The 21,864-nt window shown below is 34.1% G+C and overlaps 1 protein-coding gene across 1 annotated transcript in view; it reads right to left on the bottom strand.

Annotated features, from left to right (window-relative positions):
* Positions 1-740: 740 nt before the first annotated feature.
* Positions 741-21,864, bottom strand: part of LOC149137218 (uncharacterized) — a 22,811-nt gene continuing 1,687 nt past the window's right edge. Inside the window, exon 2 of the mRNA XM_089347602.1 lies at positions 741-2,536. Within this exon, the coding sequence (XP_089203728.1) occupies positions 2,256-2,536 (281 nt within the window). The 3' untranslated portion in view covers positions 741-2,255. The remainder of the gene's footprint in view (positions 2,537-21,864) is intronic.

Here is a 21,864-nt window from a genome sequence, read left to right as displayed (position 1 = left end):
ATTTCATCCACCAATGAACGGATGAGAGTGAAGGTCGATTGCCGCGAAATTTGAAATCACAACGTATCGACGGCTGAGATTACGCTAAGCATTTTCTTCAGACGGGTGAACAAATCTGCCAACAACAACAACAAAAACAACAACAACAAGAAGAACAACAACAACAGCAGCAGCAGCAGCAGCAGCAGCAACACCGGCGGCAGCAACAACATCAATAATAATAATTTCTAATTCAGGCAGTAGGCCAGCAATTTATAAGGCAAGGCTGTTAACCGATACCATCGGCATTTTATTATATCGAACATGGAATGATAAAAAGTAAAGTTTATCTCGGAGGGATTTGAACTCTCAACGTAAAGAATCAGAAGACAGGTATACCATTGAGCATTTTGTCCAACGCCCTAACAAATAATTCTGCCACTTCACCACCATGACGATAATGATGAGAGTGATGCTAATAATAGCAATAATATATTCTAAGCACATGACAATACACTCAAGAGAAGTACGCAGATGATTCCATTGATTGATATACTGAACCGGAAGGATGATGGGAAATTCAGTTTCAGCGGGATATAAAATGGTGTAAATAAACAGCACAAGGAAGTCTGTCTAACACTCTATCGATTCTGCCACATACCACAGTAATAAAAATATTATAACGAATTATAACGAATTAATATAAATGTAATAAACAATAATGTTAATAATAATTGAAATAATTGAAATTAATTTACCTCTGTATTTAAATCAAACCAATGATCAATGTCTTTAATTAGTAGTAGAAAATATTGAAAGAAATATAGTCATATGTGACAATACACTAATAACTTCTGTACAAGGTCCTACACTTCCTGGTAGCGATGCTGAATTAATATGTCATAAATTTTCAACAACAAGAATAAGCATGTCACAAATGAAACAAAAATAAAGCCAATCGCTCATTTTTTTCTGAAAAACATACACATTGCTCAGCCCACCCCTGCCACTCCTTACAATGTTATATTGTTCTTCTGGTTTCTTTTAATTCCAGGTTATCCGTCACGGAGCAGGCCGATAAATAAATTCAAACCCTTTTTTTTTTTTGTATAATCATTATTTAAGACAGTTGTGTGTAATTTGAGGGAGATTCGCTTACTGTTCCTGGTAGGTCGAATAATTAAGTAGCGGCTCCCTCCCTGGTTTATTAAATAGACAGGCATTCAGGTGTTGAGGAAATATTTTTTAGTTATTTCAAAATAAAAATGTCTGTTGTATATTTAATTATGTTCTGTGTCTTTTCAACGTTCTTTTTATAATCTGAGGCATTCTCGGAAAGATAAAAGAAAGAAAATTATCAGAAAAAATCTTCTGTTCTGTAGAAAAAATGTTTTTCTCATTTTCAGTAAATGTTTTCTGAAATACAGCAATCGACTTAAGAAGGTCAATATGGTTATATTATTGTCATTATTTCTGGAATCTGAACCCGCGCTACTTTGGAACTTGCTGGCAACGCAAAGCAATATTCATAAATTTAAAGTGTTCTGGTAAGCAAATTGGTTGTTTCTTGCATACCACACCCCGCACACACACACACACACACACACACACACACACACACACACACACACACACACACACACACACACACACACACACACACACACACAAACACACACACACACACACACACACACACACACACACACACACACACATATATATATATATATATATATACATACAGGCACATATACACACACATATGCATATTCATATTTGCATTATATATAGACAGCTGCATATGTATACGTATATATACATACATATATATATATATTTATCTCTCTTTCTCTCTCTCTCTCTCTCTCTCTCTCTCTATATATATATATATATATATATATATATATATATGTGTGTGTGTGTGTGTGTGTGTCTGTGTGTGTACATGCTAACAGATACTCAGACACATATACGTCTATAGGTATGTATGATGAATGCTTTTATCTATGCACAAGTATATAATAGTACGAGGGTGTTTGTTTAAGTGTGTGTTAGTGTGGATGTGTATATATTGGTGAGAATTAGTGTCGGTTCGTGTGATGGTGTAATGTGTGTATATGTCTGCGCATGTGTATGTATTGCATTTATATAGTAACTTTACAATTAAGAAATTCACTTTGGTGTACATCTACAGAAAACCGATATGAATATTTTATGATGAAATCTACATTGTCAACGATTATGTTGTCTTGCAAAGTTTTCTGAGCTGTGATTCATATACTGATAATTGTTAAAACTGTTATAATCGATTCCGAATGTGGAATATGTGAGGCCACGCTGTTTTCAGACAAGAAATGTTGGTTGTTGTAGAAACTGAACGTTAATAAACCTATCTGCAACAAATTGTTCAAGGTTTTAGCGATTAAGTATAAAAGGGTGTTTTCGAGAAACAAGCATAATTCACATTCACTAATTCTCTCGTTGTTATTCCATATTCTTCTAACTGTATTCATTAGCTTCCATACGTCATGTTTGATCCCAATATACACACGACCTAGAATAAAGAGAAATACATTAGAATATAAAATGAGTAAAACATCATGATAGGCACAAGCGTGCATATTGTGAGGAATAGATAATGGCAAGTATAAAACCTAGCACAAAGAAACATGTATACATAGGTAAATCATACAAAAATACTATACACACACACCACATACACAAACGCACACACGTATACAGATTCATCTCTCACTCTCTCTCTCTCTCTCTCTCGCTGTGCAAACACACACACACACACACACATATATATATATATATATATATATATATATATATATATATATATATATATATATATATTCATATATATATATGTATCATGTATATTCATATATATATATGTATATGTGTGTGTGTGTGTGTGTGTGTGTGTGTGTGTGTGTGAGTGTGTGTGTGTGTGCATTACACATTATGTGGTAAGGTTTCAAGTAGTAGAATATCACTCGATCAGCTAAGAGTGTAGATAGATAGATAGACAGACAGACAGACAACCAAACAGATAGATAGGGAGATAGATAAATATATAAATATATTTGTAAAAATGTACCTGTGTATATATACATATCTATCCCTATCCTATTCGATATAGTTGTGTGCATATAAATGAATATTTTCTTTCGTGTAATATGAATAAGACTTCCCACAGCGAAAATATCTTTGTGTCGACATTCTTATTTAATAGGAAATATATCTAGATGTTTTATGTCATAATCCCGCAGTAGGTATGTAAATTATTGCCTGTAAAGTAGATCACTAAGACAAATCTTCACCATTCTCTCTTGTATTACGCAGAGGATTTTAATTTGTTATTTCAGCTTCTGATATATTTTCAAACTTTTTTCTCTCTAAGTGTAACATAAATTAAATTATTTCTCCTCCTGTAGATAAGATGAAACACTGATCATAGATATCTACTATAAGAATATATTTATCCCACATAACCTATTTCTGAATTCACCTTATATGCTATATACTTATCATTGTACTACTGGCGATTTCACACTAATATTTCCTTCTTGTTCAGACATTCATGTTTTTGTTACATACAAAGGTTTGTATATTTTCGAAAGATGTTCAAGTCACAGGCGTCTTTTTGCAATACATTATTAAGAAAGAATTTCTACTGAGAATATATGTCATCTACCCCTACCAAATGTCACGCGAACATGGTTTGCTTAAAAGCATAATTGTATAGTAGCTATGTATTTTATTTGTTATATATATATATATATATATATATATATATATATATATATATACATATATATATATATATCATCAATTGAATAGCATGACATCATCATTCAAGAAGAAGGAAGCAACATCTTGGCTAATATGGTATCATATTCACAGAAGTAAGATTTATTGTTGACAAGTTAAAATCTTTCCTGTTAAGGAAGCACAATATATCGTAGATTCTCATTGTAAGGCCAAACCTCACTGTGGTAGATATATATCACTACATTTCTAGTGAAATCGAGTTCTCGCATTCCTAGCATACATTTATGATAACTATAGCATTTTTTTAGTGTGAACAATGGAGCCTTGACGATTTTGTGATACTCTTTTACTCTTATATTTGTTTCACTCATTTGACTGTGGCCATGCTGGAACGCCGCCTTTAGTCGAGCAAATCGACACCAGGACTTATTCTTTGTAAGTTCAGTACTTATTCTATCGGTTTGTTTTGCCGAAACGCTAAGTTACGGGGACGTAAACACACCAGCATCAGTTGTCAAGCGATGTTGGGGGACAAACACAGACACGCAAACACGTACACACACATACATATATATATATATATATATATATATATATATATATATATATATATATATATATATATATATATATATACATATATACGACGGGCTTCTTTCAGTTTCCATCTACCAAATCCACTCACAAGTCTTTGGTCGGCCAGAGGCTATAGTAGAAGACACTTGCCCAAGGTGCCACACAGTGAGACTGATGTCGAGATGAATTTAAAATTTAAAATACGAAGTATATTAATCAAATATCACACAGAATTATTTTGTAAAATTACAGATTGTACACGATTCTTTAATAAAAAGTCTAGGGATGCTCCTTTTTCTGTCCCATGTATTTTTAATGTGCTCATAGACCTCAAAAATGTAGCCTATTATTCCATTAAAGCATCGGATAAACATGAGAAGATTAGCTTTAAAAATCCATAGAAAAATTGGGATAACTGTTCAACCTGGGAAAATAGGAAAGCGGTGATCCTGTCAAGTGATGTATACATGCTTTGGATTGTTTGTCTTCAGCATTTAAGTCTCATACGGCTAATGCCGGGCAATGAATAATTTTGCTACCTAAGTATTTATCATAATGACTATAAGCTTTTCCTAAATAAATAAACCACACAAACTATACATTTAAGTACACATCTCGAGATTTGCAGATCTTAATATCTACATAGGACATCATCATGTGGTCGCTTAATTGGGGATTTTATCAGACATACGGCTTCAGTTTCCTCGTTAATGAGAAAAGTTAGTGTTATAGTTTTGAAAAGAAAACAAAAGAAAGGGGAATTGCTTTAAACTTTTGCTGATTTATTGTTTCATAAAAAACAAAACTGGTTAAATAAATATTGTTCTCGAAGATCAATAACGACTTAATAGTTCGCTGACTTCTCAAAGACACAGGAGGAACGATGTTCAAACTGATGCAGAAATGGCACAATGGCACGGCTTAACTACTCATGCATTGAATAATTTACAGGTCCAGAAGATAAGCCATAAGACTTTATAAAATCATCGAGTCGTAGAAGTGAAGACCTACTTGCACAATGGTATAGAGAGATACAGGCATACACATTGATGCACATAGATGCTCCTATACATACACATAGACACACATATATGATTGGATGTCTGTGTGTGTGTGTGTATATATATATATATATATATATATATATATATATATATACACATATATACATGTTTATATATATATATATATATATATATATATATATATATATATATATATATATATATTGATATACATATACATATATATATATATACATACATACATGCATTCATATACACACATATATATATTCATACATATATGCATGTGTGTGTATATATATGTATTTGTATGTTTTCTCACATTTACAAATAAGTGTGCTGTTTACTCACAAAGATATGCACGTTAATAAAGTCATATATTCTTAAGTTTCAGACTCTATTAGTAAGGTCATGCTAGAGCACCACACATGTTTACACACAAGCACACAAAGTTTCTGTATAATACTAATACCAGAGAACATTCCAAATAGACCAGAATATATTAACGACGCATAGAGGAGCAAACATGTGTATTCAGATATGTTGTTGCATATACATATACACATGCATGCGAAATTAAGCACGTACACACAAATACCTTCTGAATTAGAGAAACAGAAATGAAAATTTCCTATTAGTCTAGGAATTAATAAAGATCTCTGAATAAGTATATGTCTTTTATACACGTGAAAAACGTGTGTACACGCGTTTATATACATATATACATGCATACCGACATGCGTATATATGTGTATATATATATATATATATATATATATATATACATGTATCTGTGAATGTGTGAGTAGATGTATACAAAGGTGCACATGCACTTATATAAATGCATTTACGCAACCGTACATATTCCTTCAGAACCCTAGCCATCAATGTATTCTTTGCCCGTTTTTAACAAATCACCTATCAAACATGGATTCTACTAGCTGTAATTGATCTGAAAAATATTATAAAACCACTATTTCCGCTCTCCATTAAACAATAAATATTGTATTTTGTCTTCTATTCATTACAAGTTGCATTATAATTAAACTCAACGACTAAATACTAAACTTTCTTGATGTCTGCAACCCATTGGGTTACCTTTATCGCTGTGCCCTCCCTGACGCTGAAACAGTGTTTCACACATATTCCGTAATATAGCAATATTCTGTAATATTGTAATGATAGGTGTTGTCGCATTAAGGCACGTTTAACAAAAAATTGATGAAAACAGTCATTAGATTTCAAATAATTTGCATCACTTTGAATCTCTTCTTTCTTCAATAACTGCCACTAGCATTTGCATAAATTTGAACTAAGCTCCACTACATCACACACCAGAGTCATTTGTCTTTCAGAACATCGGAAAAAGTAATGTTGCTGCACTACACATAAACAAAGATTTTTAATATATCCAGTATAAGCACTTACTTGTAAAGGTGCCTCTTACGACGACCACCACTTTCCATTCCTTGCGTTAAATATATTTTGTTAGGCAATTCTTTGCAACATATGCCAAAACGAATTCCTATTCAATCAATTCTACCTTAAAGCAACGAACCAATGTATCTTCTGCCTTCCTATTCCCGAGCATTCCTGATCTATTTGCTGACATTTCTCACAACGTCTATGACTATGCTAAGAAAATCCGTATAAAGTCCTCTTATGCGGAATATATATGCATCTCCTTCACATAGGCATAGATGTAAAGAATCTGCATATGCAACATATAAGAAGGTAGCCACTGCATCTATGAACAATAACCGTAATGGAAATCTGCCTCAATTCTTTGTGCCTTTATACATTTTGTACGTTTGCGTTGATAATATTGAAACATCTATTTATACATGAATGTTCATCGTCTGAATATTTTCAATCCTTGTTTTCTCACTGTTTACATGCATATATGTATGTGCATTTTGTATATGTAGCCCAGGCACTTTTATTTATTTATTTGCATCATTATCTCTCTCTCCCACTGCCTGTATGTCTATCTGTCTCTCCCTCCCTCTCTCTCTCTCTCTCTCTCTCTCTCTCTCTCTCTCTCTTGTATTTAAAAGAGGGAGTGCTGAAAAGTTCCTGCCCTTGGGTAAAAGAAAATACAGCAAGATAAATTAATTATGATTTTATCCACCATACTCCTCTCTCAGATTCACACACTTATTGCAGCGGCGTACCCTTATCACACGCGTAGTTATAATGGCTCTCTTGAGCCTCGTAAATATGTATCCCAGCATCACTTGGGTGACATGCGCTGCTCCCTATTTCAACAACAAGAACAACAATAAACATCGTTTCTACTATAGGCTCAAGTCCTGGATTTTGTGGGGATCACATCGAGCCCTAAATTAATGGACCCTGAAAGGATGAAAGGGAGAGTTAACCTCGGTGAAAATTGAACTCAGAACGTAGCGGCAGACGAAATACAGCTAACTATTTCGCCTGGCGTGTTAACGATTCTGTCAACTCACCGCCTTGAACAATAAACCTCTCTGCTATAGGCACAACGTCTTGAGCAATAATAATAATAATAAAAAGAGCATAAACTTTACAAGTGAGTTTATTCATTATATCTAGGTTGAACAGCATGATGGATGTGTGGCAACTGTAGTTGCAAAGAAGATGAAATGAATAGCAAAGCAAAATGCGTTTGAATAATTGGTTGATAGGTCGGAACAAAATCTTTGCATGGCAAATATGTGGCCTGTAGCAAACAAGCTGATATTGGCCAGAAGCACACCCATCAGTGGCTACGGAGCTCAGAGCCAAATGCAGAGAATGAAGGCTTTATCTTCGTTGCTGAAGATCAGAGTTTATTGACACGGAACAATCAAGCCAATATGATGGAAAGTGGTGTTGACCAAGAGTGCCGATACTGCAACGATGGGATTGAAACAGTGGATCACCTAATCTCTGGGTGTAAGGTTTTAGTTCCTGTAGAGTACAAATCTAGACATGACAGAGTTGGCCAATATCTACATTGGTTAATGTGTCGACATCATAAAACCAAAACTACTGACAAATAGTACAAACGTCACTCTGAAGCGGTAGCTGAGGGAGAAAATGTAAAGATTCTTTGGGATTTTCTAGTATGTACTGGCCGGACCAGCAAAGCAAATAAACCAGATATTGTTGTGAAAGACCAAAACAGTAAAGTCTGTTTATTGATTGACAGGAGCATACACTTTGACCATAATATTTCGCAAAAGAATTTCATAAGCTCAGAAAATATAAAGATTTGGTAATCGAAATCGAACAGATGTGGCATCTCAAGACAATGGCAATACCAGGGAATATAGGAGCACTTGGAATGATCAAAAAAAGGAACTAAAATTATTTATGAGTGATCCCTGACTTCACACGTTCAGATAAAAGCATTGTCACTATGAATTTTCTTTCCCTTTGCGCTTTTATTTTCATTGTTTATTTTTTTATTTTTTCCTTTTTCTCTGTGTCATTCTTCCCCTTTTCTACATCACATGACTTTGTAAATGAACAATTTGGTTTGTTTATTTTAATGGCCTACGAATATATACAGTGAGTTTCTCTGCCCTAGGTGTCAGGAAGACACTCGGCAACAAATTGAACCAGAATTGAAAGAAGATGGTAATGAAAATAATAATAATAATAATAATAATAATAATAATAATAATAATAATAATAATAAAAATGATGATGATGATGATGATGATAATAATAATACTAATAATAATAATAATAATAATAATAATAATAATAATAATAATAATAATAATGATAATAATAATAAATTATGGTAAAGATGAATAGCATGTCAACTCCCTCGTTGAAAAAAGTGTGGTGTTTTAGTCTTGAAGTGGAGTCAAATCAAATGTATGGACGAATCAGAGTTGCCAAAAGGATAAATTGGAGAAAGAAATGACAAAAAAAAAAAAAAAAATTAAGATGGAGTACTTGCGCAGATTAAGACTGATCCTTAAGTCGAAATTAACCGGACGGAATAACATTGAAGCTATCAACACCTGGGCGGTTTCACTCCTTAGATATGAAGCAGGGGTAATCGCATGTACAGCAGACGAACTAAACAGCTTAGACAAAAAGGCAAGAACGTTGTTGACTAAATATGGGATACTCCATTCAAAAAGTAACACAACCAGATTGTATGTACCAAGAAAAACAGCGGGGAGAGGACTGATTGGATGCTAACACAGCATTAGAGCAGAAGAAAACAACATAGAATGGTATATAAAAAACGCAACAGAACCGTTATTGTTGGAAGTAAGAAGATCAAGCTTGTGGAGGATGGAAAATTTTAATGATAAAGCAAATTGGATAAAGATAAGAATGCATGGACAATTTCAAAAGGATGTTGAAGATAAGAGAGACAGAGTAAAAAGATGGTTATGGATGACTAAAAGTGATTTAAACCGGAAACAGATGTTCTTTTCTGTGATGCTAAAGAGCAAGCATTAAGAACGAATTACATCAATTACAGAATAGACATCATCAGCAAATGATAAGTGCAGAATTTTAAGACAAGATGGTGAAACCGTATGGCATATTACTCGTCAATGTACGCCACTAGCCCAGCAAGAGTATGAGTGGTCATGATAATATAGCAAGGATTGTCCATTGGACACTTTGCAACAAGTATGGACTTGACAGAGCAAAAAGTGGTACGAACATAAATCTGAACGCATCATCGAAAATGATAAGGCAAAGATCCCATGGGATTTTATGATTCAGTGCGACCATGAAATAGAGAATAGAAAACCAGACACAGTGTTAAGTGAGAAAGAAAGCAAAATATGTTGGATCATAGATATAACATGCTCAACTGACAACAAGTTATACGATAAGAAAGAAAGAAAAGTCGATAGATATGACAGGTTAACTTGGGAGATTAAACAGTTGTGGTCTCTGAAAAAGGTGGTAGTAGTTCGAATAATGGTCGGAGCCCAGGGAAGAGTGAGTAAAAATCTAGAGAAGTATATTGAACAAATAGGGGCTGTAATAAGGATGGAGCACTTGCAGAAAACAGCACTGCTTCGAACCGCATGAATATTCCTGGTGGTGCTCGAAAAATAAGGAGTGTTACTTTAGTTCACTGGCAGGGAACAGCTGACACCGTAGTACATGTCCAGCGTTAGAAGCCGTGCAAAGTCAATAAAATAATGATGCTTATGATGATGATGATAATAATAATAATAATAATAATAATAATAATAATAATAATAATAATAATAATAATAATAATAATAATAATAATAATAATAATAATCCTTTCTACTAAAAGCACAAGGCCTGAAATTTGGAGGAGGGTACTTGTCGAGTACATCGACCCAGTGTTTCGCTGGTACTTTATTCATCGACCCCGAAATGATGAAAGACGAAGTCAACACCGGCGAATGTTGAACTCAGAAGATAGCGGCAGACGAAATATCACTAAGCATTTCGCCCGGCGTGTTAATGATTCTGCCAGCACGCCGACTTGAGCAACAAAAACAACAGCAAGAACAACGACAATAATTGACAATGCATGGTGCCCTCCACTCTAAAGTGAATGTACACAGGCTGTACATGAAAAGAATGAAAGGTAGACGTGGGCTGACTAGCATACAGGAGTGCATCAACAGTGAAATTAGAGATATGGAAGAATGTTCAGTAAACCAAAGACAAAACCTTGGGACTTTGACTTCGAGACAGACAAGGTATTAGAGCACCAAAGGCCGGATATAGTAACCTTTAGGAGGGAGAAACAAAAGTGCCTAATAATCGACGTGGCAGTGCCAAGCGGTCAACATATTATCATGAAAGAAAGAGAAAAGAATGATAAATATGGAGACCTGAGAATCGAGATCACTAAGGCGTGGCTGCTACGATGGTCAGGCATAGATGTTGTCGTTATTGTCATCGAAGCACTGGGTTCAAAACCGGCCAAGCTAGGGAAATATCTGGAAACTTTTGAAATGCCCTACTATCTAGGTGTATTACAAAAATTTACAATACTTGTAACTGCACGCATATTGCGTAAAGTACAGTCTATTCGAGTTCCTTGTTCTGGCTTGAAAGACTTACAAACCCCCGGTAGACACAATATCTTCAATTAACAACTTCACGATATTAGATACTGTTCGACGTCTTAAATAATAATAATAATAATATTGGTTTCAGATTTTGCCACAAGGGCTACAATTCTGGGAGAGGGGATGAGTCAATTTTATGGACTCCTGTGTCTCAATTGTACTTAATTTATCCACTTCGGAAAGATAAAAGGTAAAGTCGACCTCGGAGGAATTTGAATAACAGCAATAATTTCTATTATCGGTACAAGTTTTAAAATGTTAAATCGGCTCCAGTGCTCAGCTGGTAAGTATAAAATCTATCTCGAAGGAATTTGAAATCTGAATATAAAGACGGACAAAAGTGCCACTAATTTAGATCACAACAACAACATCAATAATAATAATAATAACAACAACAACAACAACAGCAACAACAACAACATCAACAGCAGATTGAAGGAGAAGGAGGAGGAATAAGAGTGTTTGTTGGTAAATGATAGTTGTGGTGATGACAATAATAATTATAATTCTACCTAAATTATTAAGAAGGCTACAAATTTCGATATGGTAGGGGCAACCGATTACATCAACCCTATTACACAACTGGTATTATATTCTATTGATACCGAAATGATGAAAAAGAAGTTGACATCTACAGACATCAATCCTGTACACAAAGGATTGGAATCTCTACTGCAGCGCTTTTACCGATATCCTAACTAATCTCCTCCTAGAAAATAACAGAACGACGGATGTTTCACCTAACAGCGATTCATCTATAAGAGCTGCTTTTAATATCCTAAGTAATAAATTCTACCATAACTAAACTCATCCAATAACTGGTACTATATAATTAGACATGGCTACTGGTCAATAGTAGACAGAACTTGATTAATCTACATATATGTTTACACTTTGATATAACATGCAAATCACAGATGGGTGAACATATGAAAACAATAACGACAGTAGAAAAAGCCAAGATTTTATTGTATACATTTGGGTATAGACATATTTCTCAGGAGATATTGATATGTGTGTGTCCACTGTGTGTGTCCACTGTGTGTGTGTGTATGTGTGTGTATGTGTATGTGTCAGTTTGCTTCCGTGTGTGTCCATGCACCAGTGTGCGTTTGCGAGTGCGTACGTGTAGCATCTACACGAACATAGGCACAGAAAAAGAACATCATGGAATTTACTAGAGTTAAAAGGAAAAAAAAAAAAACTATTCGCCAACATATATGAATATACTTATCAACACATGATTATATGCATATATATATATATATATATATATATATATATATATATATATATATATATATATATATATATACATAGATTAAACACACAAACATATATATATGTATATATATATATATATATATATATATATATATATATATATATATATATATGATAACCGTATATATTTATATACCTATAAACATACATATATATACGAATATACATACACACGTGCGCACACACACACAGACAGACACACAGTAACTCATATATATATATATTATAAATTACAGGCTTATTCCTCTGACTAAATGTAAGCAAGGTCAGTGAACGCATTGTCAAAAGAGGCTGATCATATTCCTGGAAGAAAATAACATGCTCACACAAACACACACACGCACACGCACCCGCCGCATGGTTTCCGTCCAGTAAGGATTTGCCTTACACTAACTACTATTGCAGCACTACGACTGGTTATGAAACAACAGCTAAACCACTCAAATGTGGATATATTTTATTTTTGATAAAGGTGATAATGGGGTGATGTATCACAAACTGTGTAACCTTGGTATCGCTAGAAAACTGAGAGAATAGCTGCATGAACTCTGGTGAAGCAGAAGTCAGACATTTGCAGCCAATGACCCTCTCTCTGGGGAGACATAAGTTTCAAGCGAATTCCCTGAGGAAATTGCACTGCGTTTACTAGTTTGTGGTGGCCTTCTCAGGAATGCTCTCAACCGTACATTTTGGAAGCTAAATTGGCAAAATGGTTAAGGCGTAGAGAGCTACAGTCTAGAACGCCGTAGGAAAGAATTACAGGGAAATATGATCAATGGCGTTAATGGTGAGAAGGCTACAGCTTATAGAATTGAAACGCGTAGGTAACACATAGATGTTTCAAGAATAGTTCCGTATTATGAAATAGTAGAAACAGCTATGAAGTAATACCGATTTCAAATTTTGGCACGAGGTCAGCATTCTCGGTGCAGGGGCTAAATCTATTACATCGACCACAGTGTTCCACTGGTACTCATTTTATCGATTCCGAAAGGATGAACTGTAAGGTCAACATTGGTGGCATCTGAAATCATAATTTAATGACGGACAAAATGTTACTAAGCGTTTTTTTTTTCCCGGCGTGCTAACGATTCTGCCAGCACGCCGCCTTCAGCTCTAAAATAATATCTATTAGGAATATTAAGGCCTTTCATCGATGCAGGGTAAATAAAATAAGTAGCAGTTGAACACTGTGGTGGGTTTGATCGACATACCTCCACCTCAAAACCGCTGGCTTTGTTTCAAAATTTGAAAGCAATATTAGTTGAAAGTTAATCAACAGTGACGCCATTCTTTTTACTAATGTATCTGGACAGAATTAACACTAAAACACTTCTGTTCTACCTTATCTTAGAGAGTGCCTGTCTACACTTGAATCATTATGCCCTTTTACATTCAATTTTTCTCCTGTTCTCCACTATGTTTTATATACAGCTATTCTTTAATTTATTTAAATCTGTTATGAACTGATTTGTTACCTTGAAACTAACTGCTCATGCATGTCGTTTTATTATACCTAGATCAGCTCGACCAATACATTGCTTTTATTTAGGTGTACCCTGAATCTCCGCTCTTAAGATCGGTGTTGAGACACTTGCTCTTTCTCTGCACTAATTGTATGTACCTATTATGTATACGCCTTCGATATCTTTTTAACCTACTACAATACATACATACATACATACGTACATACCCGTATGTATAGATAGATATATACAAAGATATGTATATAAGCACATGTAGGCTTGCGTATATGTATGTACAACCACCACATATATATATATCCACACATACATTGTATACATACCTATAGGTATATCTCTGTACACACAATAAATAACTGTTTTTTACTCATAATATGTATAACTTCGTCTTTCTCCCACTCTTCCAAAGAAAGCATACAGACATGTCAACCTCTTCAGTTACCATTCAGTAAAAACAAATGTACATATATACGCATGAAAAATTCAAAATATATTAGATAAGGATAAAATCATCTGATATGACAGGGATAATGAATGTTTAAAAAATAGATATTAAATACTTTTATATCACTGTGGTTGCCAACTTTGATATATCTATTTGGAGAATAGAAGATCAGGTTGGCTGGAAAGATTTAGCGATTTGTCATAAGTGGCAGCTTCAAACTCATTAGTACAAATACACTATTACTTTTACTTCGGTCAGAACACAATGAGATTACTTGCCAAGAAAATCTGGGAGAGTTATATTCAACGTCCTCGTATATATTCTTTTTTTAAAAAGTTTTTCTTCTCAATTATTTAGCTCCAAACTTGCCTGTCCAATTATTCATTCACACAACGATATAAGTGTGAGTTAAACATATATATATATATATAGTCGAACCTATCTATCTATCTATCTATCTATCTATCTATCTATCTATCTATCTATCTATCTATCTATCTATCTATCTATCTATCTATCTATCTATCTGTTATGTCTCAAGCTACTGCTATCTAGCACCTTTGGATGATCTCTACTCAACCGCTACACAACTGCTACTCGACTGCTACTCAACACACCTACCAAAGCCAGACTACCTCTATTTATCTGTTTTGGGAGATCCTAATTCTTCGCTTGGGGGTGTCGACACAACACTATATATTTGTGTAAGTGTGTGTGTGTGTGTGTGTGTGTGTGTGTGTGTGTGTGTGTGTGTGTGTGTATAAAGCAGCACTTTAAATAACGATTTTTTTTGCCATCCTAATGTGGCAGTCCCATTTTGGGTCGAATGCTACTATTGTTTACCCCAGCAGATATCGTCTCCAGCTGGCTATACGACACACGATCTGTGTCCTTATATTTTTGAACAGGGGATATCAGCACCCCCATCAAGCACAAAGCTGTATCTGTGGACCGTACTCTTTCAGGGTCATTTCCCTTCGTCGGCTAAACAACAGTGTTTCTATCAGTGACTGTGAGTCACTTAGAAAATTATATATATTTTCGAAAGGAAACACCTTCAGTATATTTCAAGTAACATCAGCATAAATGTAAGTTAGGCTCCTGTTTATTAAAGTGATAACTTACAAGGGGGAAGTAAGACTCATTTTATAGGAATTATGGTTAGGAAACGTCCACTGTGTCCATTCATATATTGGATGGGTATGCATTTGCAACACTGGAACACCTTATAATTTGTATCTCCAGAACTGTCCTTTCTATCAATTATATTTCATTTTAGGGTATTCCCTTTATATTCCCACCTATACCTGATTAGCATCTCGCTAAAACTGAGTCGTGATATAGTGCTATATTCTATCATAGTTGTGAGTATTGGTGCCACTATGATACTCTGAGGGGATAATCATGCATGGCCTTATGTTAATAAGCAGAAATCTTTTCAGGTGATTGTCTAATGCCGTATAGCTACGCAGCTTCCCGCCATATCTTACTATTCATAACTATATATTTATGAATAACTAAATGTGCATAACTAAATGCGAGTGAACATTTATGAATATGTATGTATGTATGTATGTATGTATGTATCTATCTATCTATATATACATATGCATATATATATATATATATATATATATATATATATATATATATATATATATATATATATATATATATATATATATATATTAAATATATACTTTTATAAAACAAATTTTACAAAATATATAGTATCTGTTAACAGTCTTAGCCAAAAACTCACAGTTGAGTTTTTGTATATATATATGTATACATATCTCTTAAAGGATAGAGCTCAAAATCAATGCATTGAAGATACTTTATTGCAGCAACAATTATAATAACAGAAACAACTACAATAAGCCAAACCTATGCACATTTCAACCGAGGTTCATATTGAAAGATCACAAGAATAATTTTTGGACTGATCCTAAATTAAGGCTTATTTGCCCGGCTAAGTCGGATATAGGGACACTAAGCAAAAGTATATTAGATAAGTATATCCCTGTAATAATTGGAAAACTTAAGCTACAACTGTGGTCCAATTCTAAGCAAGTAATAGATTGGTTCAATTCTATTAGTGATAAAGATAATGTCAAATTTATACAATTTGATATAGCTAATTTCTATCCCTCAATTAATCCTTCTGTTCTTAATAAAGCATTGTGGTTTATGCACAATAAAGCTGGGCTTTCTAGAGAAGAGATTAATGTAGTTTTAGCTGCCAGGAAATCTTTTATGAGGTTTAATAACAAAATTTGGATTAGAAAGGGTACACCTGATGCGTTTGATGTACCTATGGGTAGCTCTGATTCGGCCCAGGTTGCCGATGTGGTTTGTTCCTTTATACTTGATGAGTTAGCTGATCAATTCCCAGATATCAGAGGGGGTCTGTATAGAGATGATTGTCTGCTATTTCTGAGAAATAGTTCAAAACAGCAAGTACAAAGGATAAAAAATAGATTAGTTAGATTTTTTCACAGAATGGGAATGGATATTATTTTTGAGGACAATATATCTGTAGCTAATTTCTTAGACGTTACGCTTGATCTGCATAATAAATCATATAGGCCATATCATAAACCTTTAACTAACCTGAGGTATATCAATAGATCTAGTAATCATCCAAAAGCAATAACAGATAACTTGGTCCATAGTATATCTTTAAGATTGTCCAACCTGTCTGCAAATAATCTGGTTTTTGAAGATGAGGCAAAGTTTTATAACTCCGCTTTGCTGGAAGCAGGATATAATGATAAGGTATACTATATTAAACCAGATTCTGCCTCCTCTATTGAAGATGTTAATAATAATAATATTAATAAAATTGATAATGTGAATAATAGCAATAAGGGTAGTTATAAAACTAACAATAATAATAATAAGAAGAAAAATAAGAATAATGTTAACCCATTCAGTAAGCTAAAGCATAGGCCAAGATCCAACGATAGTGTACCAGGGGCTGAAGGTAGTAGGCTTAAGTTTTTTAGGGATAATAATGTAGGTTGTCATTCTAGGAAACAGGATAGTCTATGGTTCATCGTCCCTTATGGGAGGCAAGTAAAATCAAATTTAGTTAGTTTATTCAGGAATGTAGTTAGGAAACATTTTCCAATTAACTCGCTCTACTATAAGGTTATTAACGAGCATAAGGTAAGGTTCGGATTTTCAAACACCAAGAATTTGACCCAAATTATCGCCGCTCATAACTTTTAACTTTTATCCTCAAACTCTAGTCATAGTTCTGTTGACATAAACACAGAGGGTAATAATAGTAATAATACAGGCAATGGTCGAGATGTTAGTCAAGACCAAAAGGATATGGATAATACCACTAACTTTGGTAATAAACTAATAGAAATATCTGAAGATAACCCTAATAGAATAAGATTCCTTAGTGCAAATGCTAAAACTAAAAACATTGTCTATAGGCGTAATGTTATAACGGATAAGAAGATTTGGAGTTATATCGGGGCTTCGTCACTTGAGGTCTCGAAACGAATTTCTAATCATTACTCTTCCTTTAGGGATAGGAGTAAGCAATATAGTACGGCGCTTAGTAATTTAGTTTGGAAATTGAAAGATGAGAAAAAGGATTACTCCCTTGAATGGTTGTTAGTAGGCAAATCGATGCCGTACGACAAGGGTAAAAGTACTTGTTCGTTATGTAACTTGGAATTATTTTCCATACTTTTTTCCAAGGGTCACCTAGTTAATAAAATAACGTTTAAAGCTTACAGATGTCTACATATGTATAGACATACGTATGCATTTTATAAATAGGAATTACCGGAATGTGTATAGGCACAAGTTCGAAATTAAGGAAGAGGTATATTCATCTCTATATATCTTACTGGAATTAGGTCTGTGGCGCAAATATATGAGTGTATATGTATATGGGTGTAGGTATACATGTGGAGACACGTGAGAGTGTATGTGTGTATATATGTATATATGTGTGTATGGAGACGTATGTGTATGTGTGTACATGTAAACATATATAAGCTTGTGTGTGTGTATGTGCATATGTATCGATGTATATATGGAGGTATAGCTATATGTGTGTATGTACATATGTACGCATGTGTGTATGTGAGTATGTATGCGTATATATGTAAATGTGTGTGTGTGTGTATCTGTGCGCGTTTATGTGGGTGCATGTGTATCTGTATGTGTGTATATGTATATGCATGCATATGTGAGTGTATATATGTGTTTGTGTGTATATGTGTTTGAGTGTATGGTTATACATAAAAAATACATATAAATATATATTGGTGTGTACATCTAAGTATAGGTATATGTGTGTGTGGGGGTACGTGTGGGCATGTGGGTGGTGGTGTGCGGTGCGTGGGCGTGGGCGGGTATAATTAATGAATTAATTAATACACTATCGTTATAGGAAGATCCGATAGGAAATCTTGATGTACAGGGGGGATGAATTTTTGGCAAGGGATTTTTACGCTGTAAACCGGGCGGTGTACGTCGCTGGATTTCGGTTGACTGGTTTGTTTACATTCTGTAAGAAAATAACGATGGTAGGTTGCGTGCCGTCGATTATTCTTTCACCCTCTTGGATGATGTGTGTGTTTTGCTAATAATAGTATTGGTGATGGCAATAATGCGACCCTGATGAGATGGAGTATCCAGAAATTTGTAATATGTTGTAATTTGTTACAATATTTTACGAGACATCTGATGATGTGGTTTATTTTTCCGGGATACCCTATTGAAATGTGCATAGGTTTGGCTTATTGTGGTTGTTTCTGTTATTATAATTGTTGCTGCAATAAAGTATCTTCAATGCATTGATTTTGAGCTCTATCCTTTAAGAGACATGTATACATATATATATATATATATATATATATATATATATATATATATATATATATATATATATATATATATATATATATATATATATATATATATATATACATACATACATACACACACACACACACACACGAACACACACACACACACACACACACACACACACACACACACTCACATATATGTAAACAGTAAAGTCTGTCGCCACATCAAAATGGCTGTTGAATACTACTACTAGTTGAAGCCGAGGCCAATTCTCCGCCAGCTGGTTATCGGTGCAGCACTCTGCACCCTTTTTATATAATATATTGTTAGCAGGGAGAGCGAACCCCTACCGCCCTCTAGCAGGAAGCAGTTAAGTCAGTCGCTACATCAAAGTGACTTTTGAATATAATTACTGAATGTATAGTTTCTATACAATCACTTCTGGAGATTTTACAAGAAGCTGTTTTGCTTGTTGCATATTTGTAACCAATGGCGACTTTGCTTGCAATATATTGTTGGCGTTAGCCGACTGTGGCTATTACTCTGGCGTACAAACAAATAGCTCGAAACTGAGTCATTCTCGCGAAACTTTTACCTGCTAGAGGGTGACAGTAGTTCGCTCCCCCTGCTAACAATATATTGTATATAAAAGGTGCACCGTTAACCAGCTGGTACACAATCTGCCAAGAGTTAAACTGGTAGTAACATTCGACAGCCACTTTGATGGGGCGACTGATGTTGCTGTTTAGCATAGTTACCACTCAGCCTCATTATGAGATTTTACAACTAGCTAATGTTGCTTAAATATATATATATTTACATATATCGGCATGTATATAGTTATGTGCATACACGCATATATACATGTATATATGTATTAGTTACAATGAGGTTATTCAAAACTCTTCTAGGGATATTTATCTAAGATACATTGGTTTAATATATTAAATTTATATGTTGATTAATTAATAAATTAATTTATATCCATTAGATCTCTGTTTTCTAACTCAATAAATATGTGTGTTTGTATAGATATACATATATATATATATATATATATATATATATATATATATATATATATATATATATATATATATATATGGGAGAATATACAAATAATAACAACAGACGAGGACAGGTGGTGTAAATAACAAAAGTATATATTAGTATGACGCTCGGGAATACGGAAAGTCTTTGACGTTTCGAGCTACGCTCTTCAACAGAAAGAATACGGAGACAAGGAGAAAAACACGGAGAAGAATATATATATATATATATATATATATATATATATATATTATATATATATATATATACACACACACACATAACCTATATACATATGTGTGTGTGTGTGTCCACAGACGTAAAAAAAAAGATGGGTAAAAGCCATGTATGGAATATAAGGAGACATTGAAATGCTCGTTTATGTGAATGTAGTACGTAAAGTGAGTTTATTCGTGAGGTGCGCGAGAAAATACTATTGTTATAAAACAATGAAATATTGCAACTAAATTTTGTGAGGATCCATGAACGATTGATTTTCATTTTCTGTTTGTATATAAACATACTTTTACCACTCGCTTGGACAGAAAGTATTAATAGTTTGCTGTATGTTTTTATAAATATATAAGCCTCCATAAAATGCTCGTGGAATGTCATTAAAGCATGGGAAATGGAATATCTAATGTATCGTGCTCTTTCTAGTTAATGCAAAGGAAATTAAGGCGAACGTGTCGTTCTGGTTATAGCCATTCACAGCCTAGTACTATGACAAGATTTGTTTCGTCATAAATAGCCATCCCCTTTTTCAGTGATGCCAATACAGCAATAGAATCAATCTCATACTGGCATGAGTGGCGTTATGGTTGGTTTTGTTGCTTAGTGCTTGTCCAGAACCGGAAGACCAATGTTCAAAGCCATTTCAACCATGATGATCTCGTCATTTATTCAACATACTATGATGTATGATTGCATACATTATCCAATGTAGAATGCGATTTGGGGGGGGGGGTATTAGACAGCTATGTATGGTGGAATTGGGGGAAGTTAGTAGACGTTGTCGTTTTTGACCTCCTGGTATATCTTGTTTAAACATACGTTTGTACTAAAATCATGCAAGTCATGGCTATCGCGTCTATTTCTAACATAATATTTAGAATTATAATGTATTTGGACTATTCAGATTCATATTATTCAATAAGAACTTTCTTAAAATTTGATATTAGAATTTAGGAGATATTTGGTTGCTATTTTTACAATATCACATGAACTATTAGGATCTCTTTCTCTTTGATTCGGGAAATTCCAAGATACGGTTCTAGTTGTAATAGTTTGGCCCCAAATGCACCTGATCAAAGAGACTAGTGAGGGAAATG

This window comes from Octopus bimaculoides, chromosome 2 (assembly GCF_046866305.1).
Source record: "Octopus bimaculoides isolate indiv1 chromosome 2, ASM4686630v1, whole genome shotgun sequence".
NCBI classification, from domain to species: Eukaryota; Metazoa; Mollusca; class Cephalopoda; order Octopoda; family Octopodidae; genus Octopus; species Octopus bimaculoides.
Note: the sequence above shows the minus strand (reverse complement) of the source record. Positions and strands in the feature narration are given on the sequence as shown.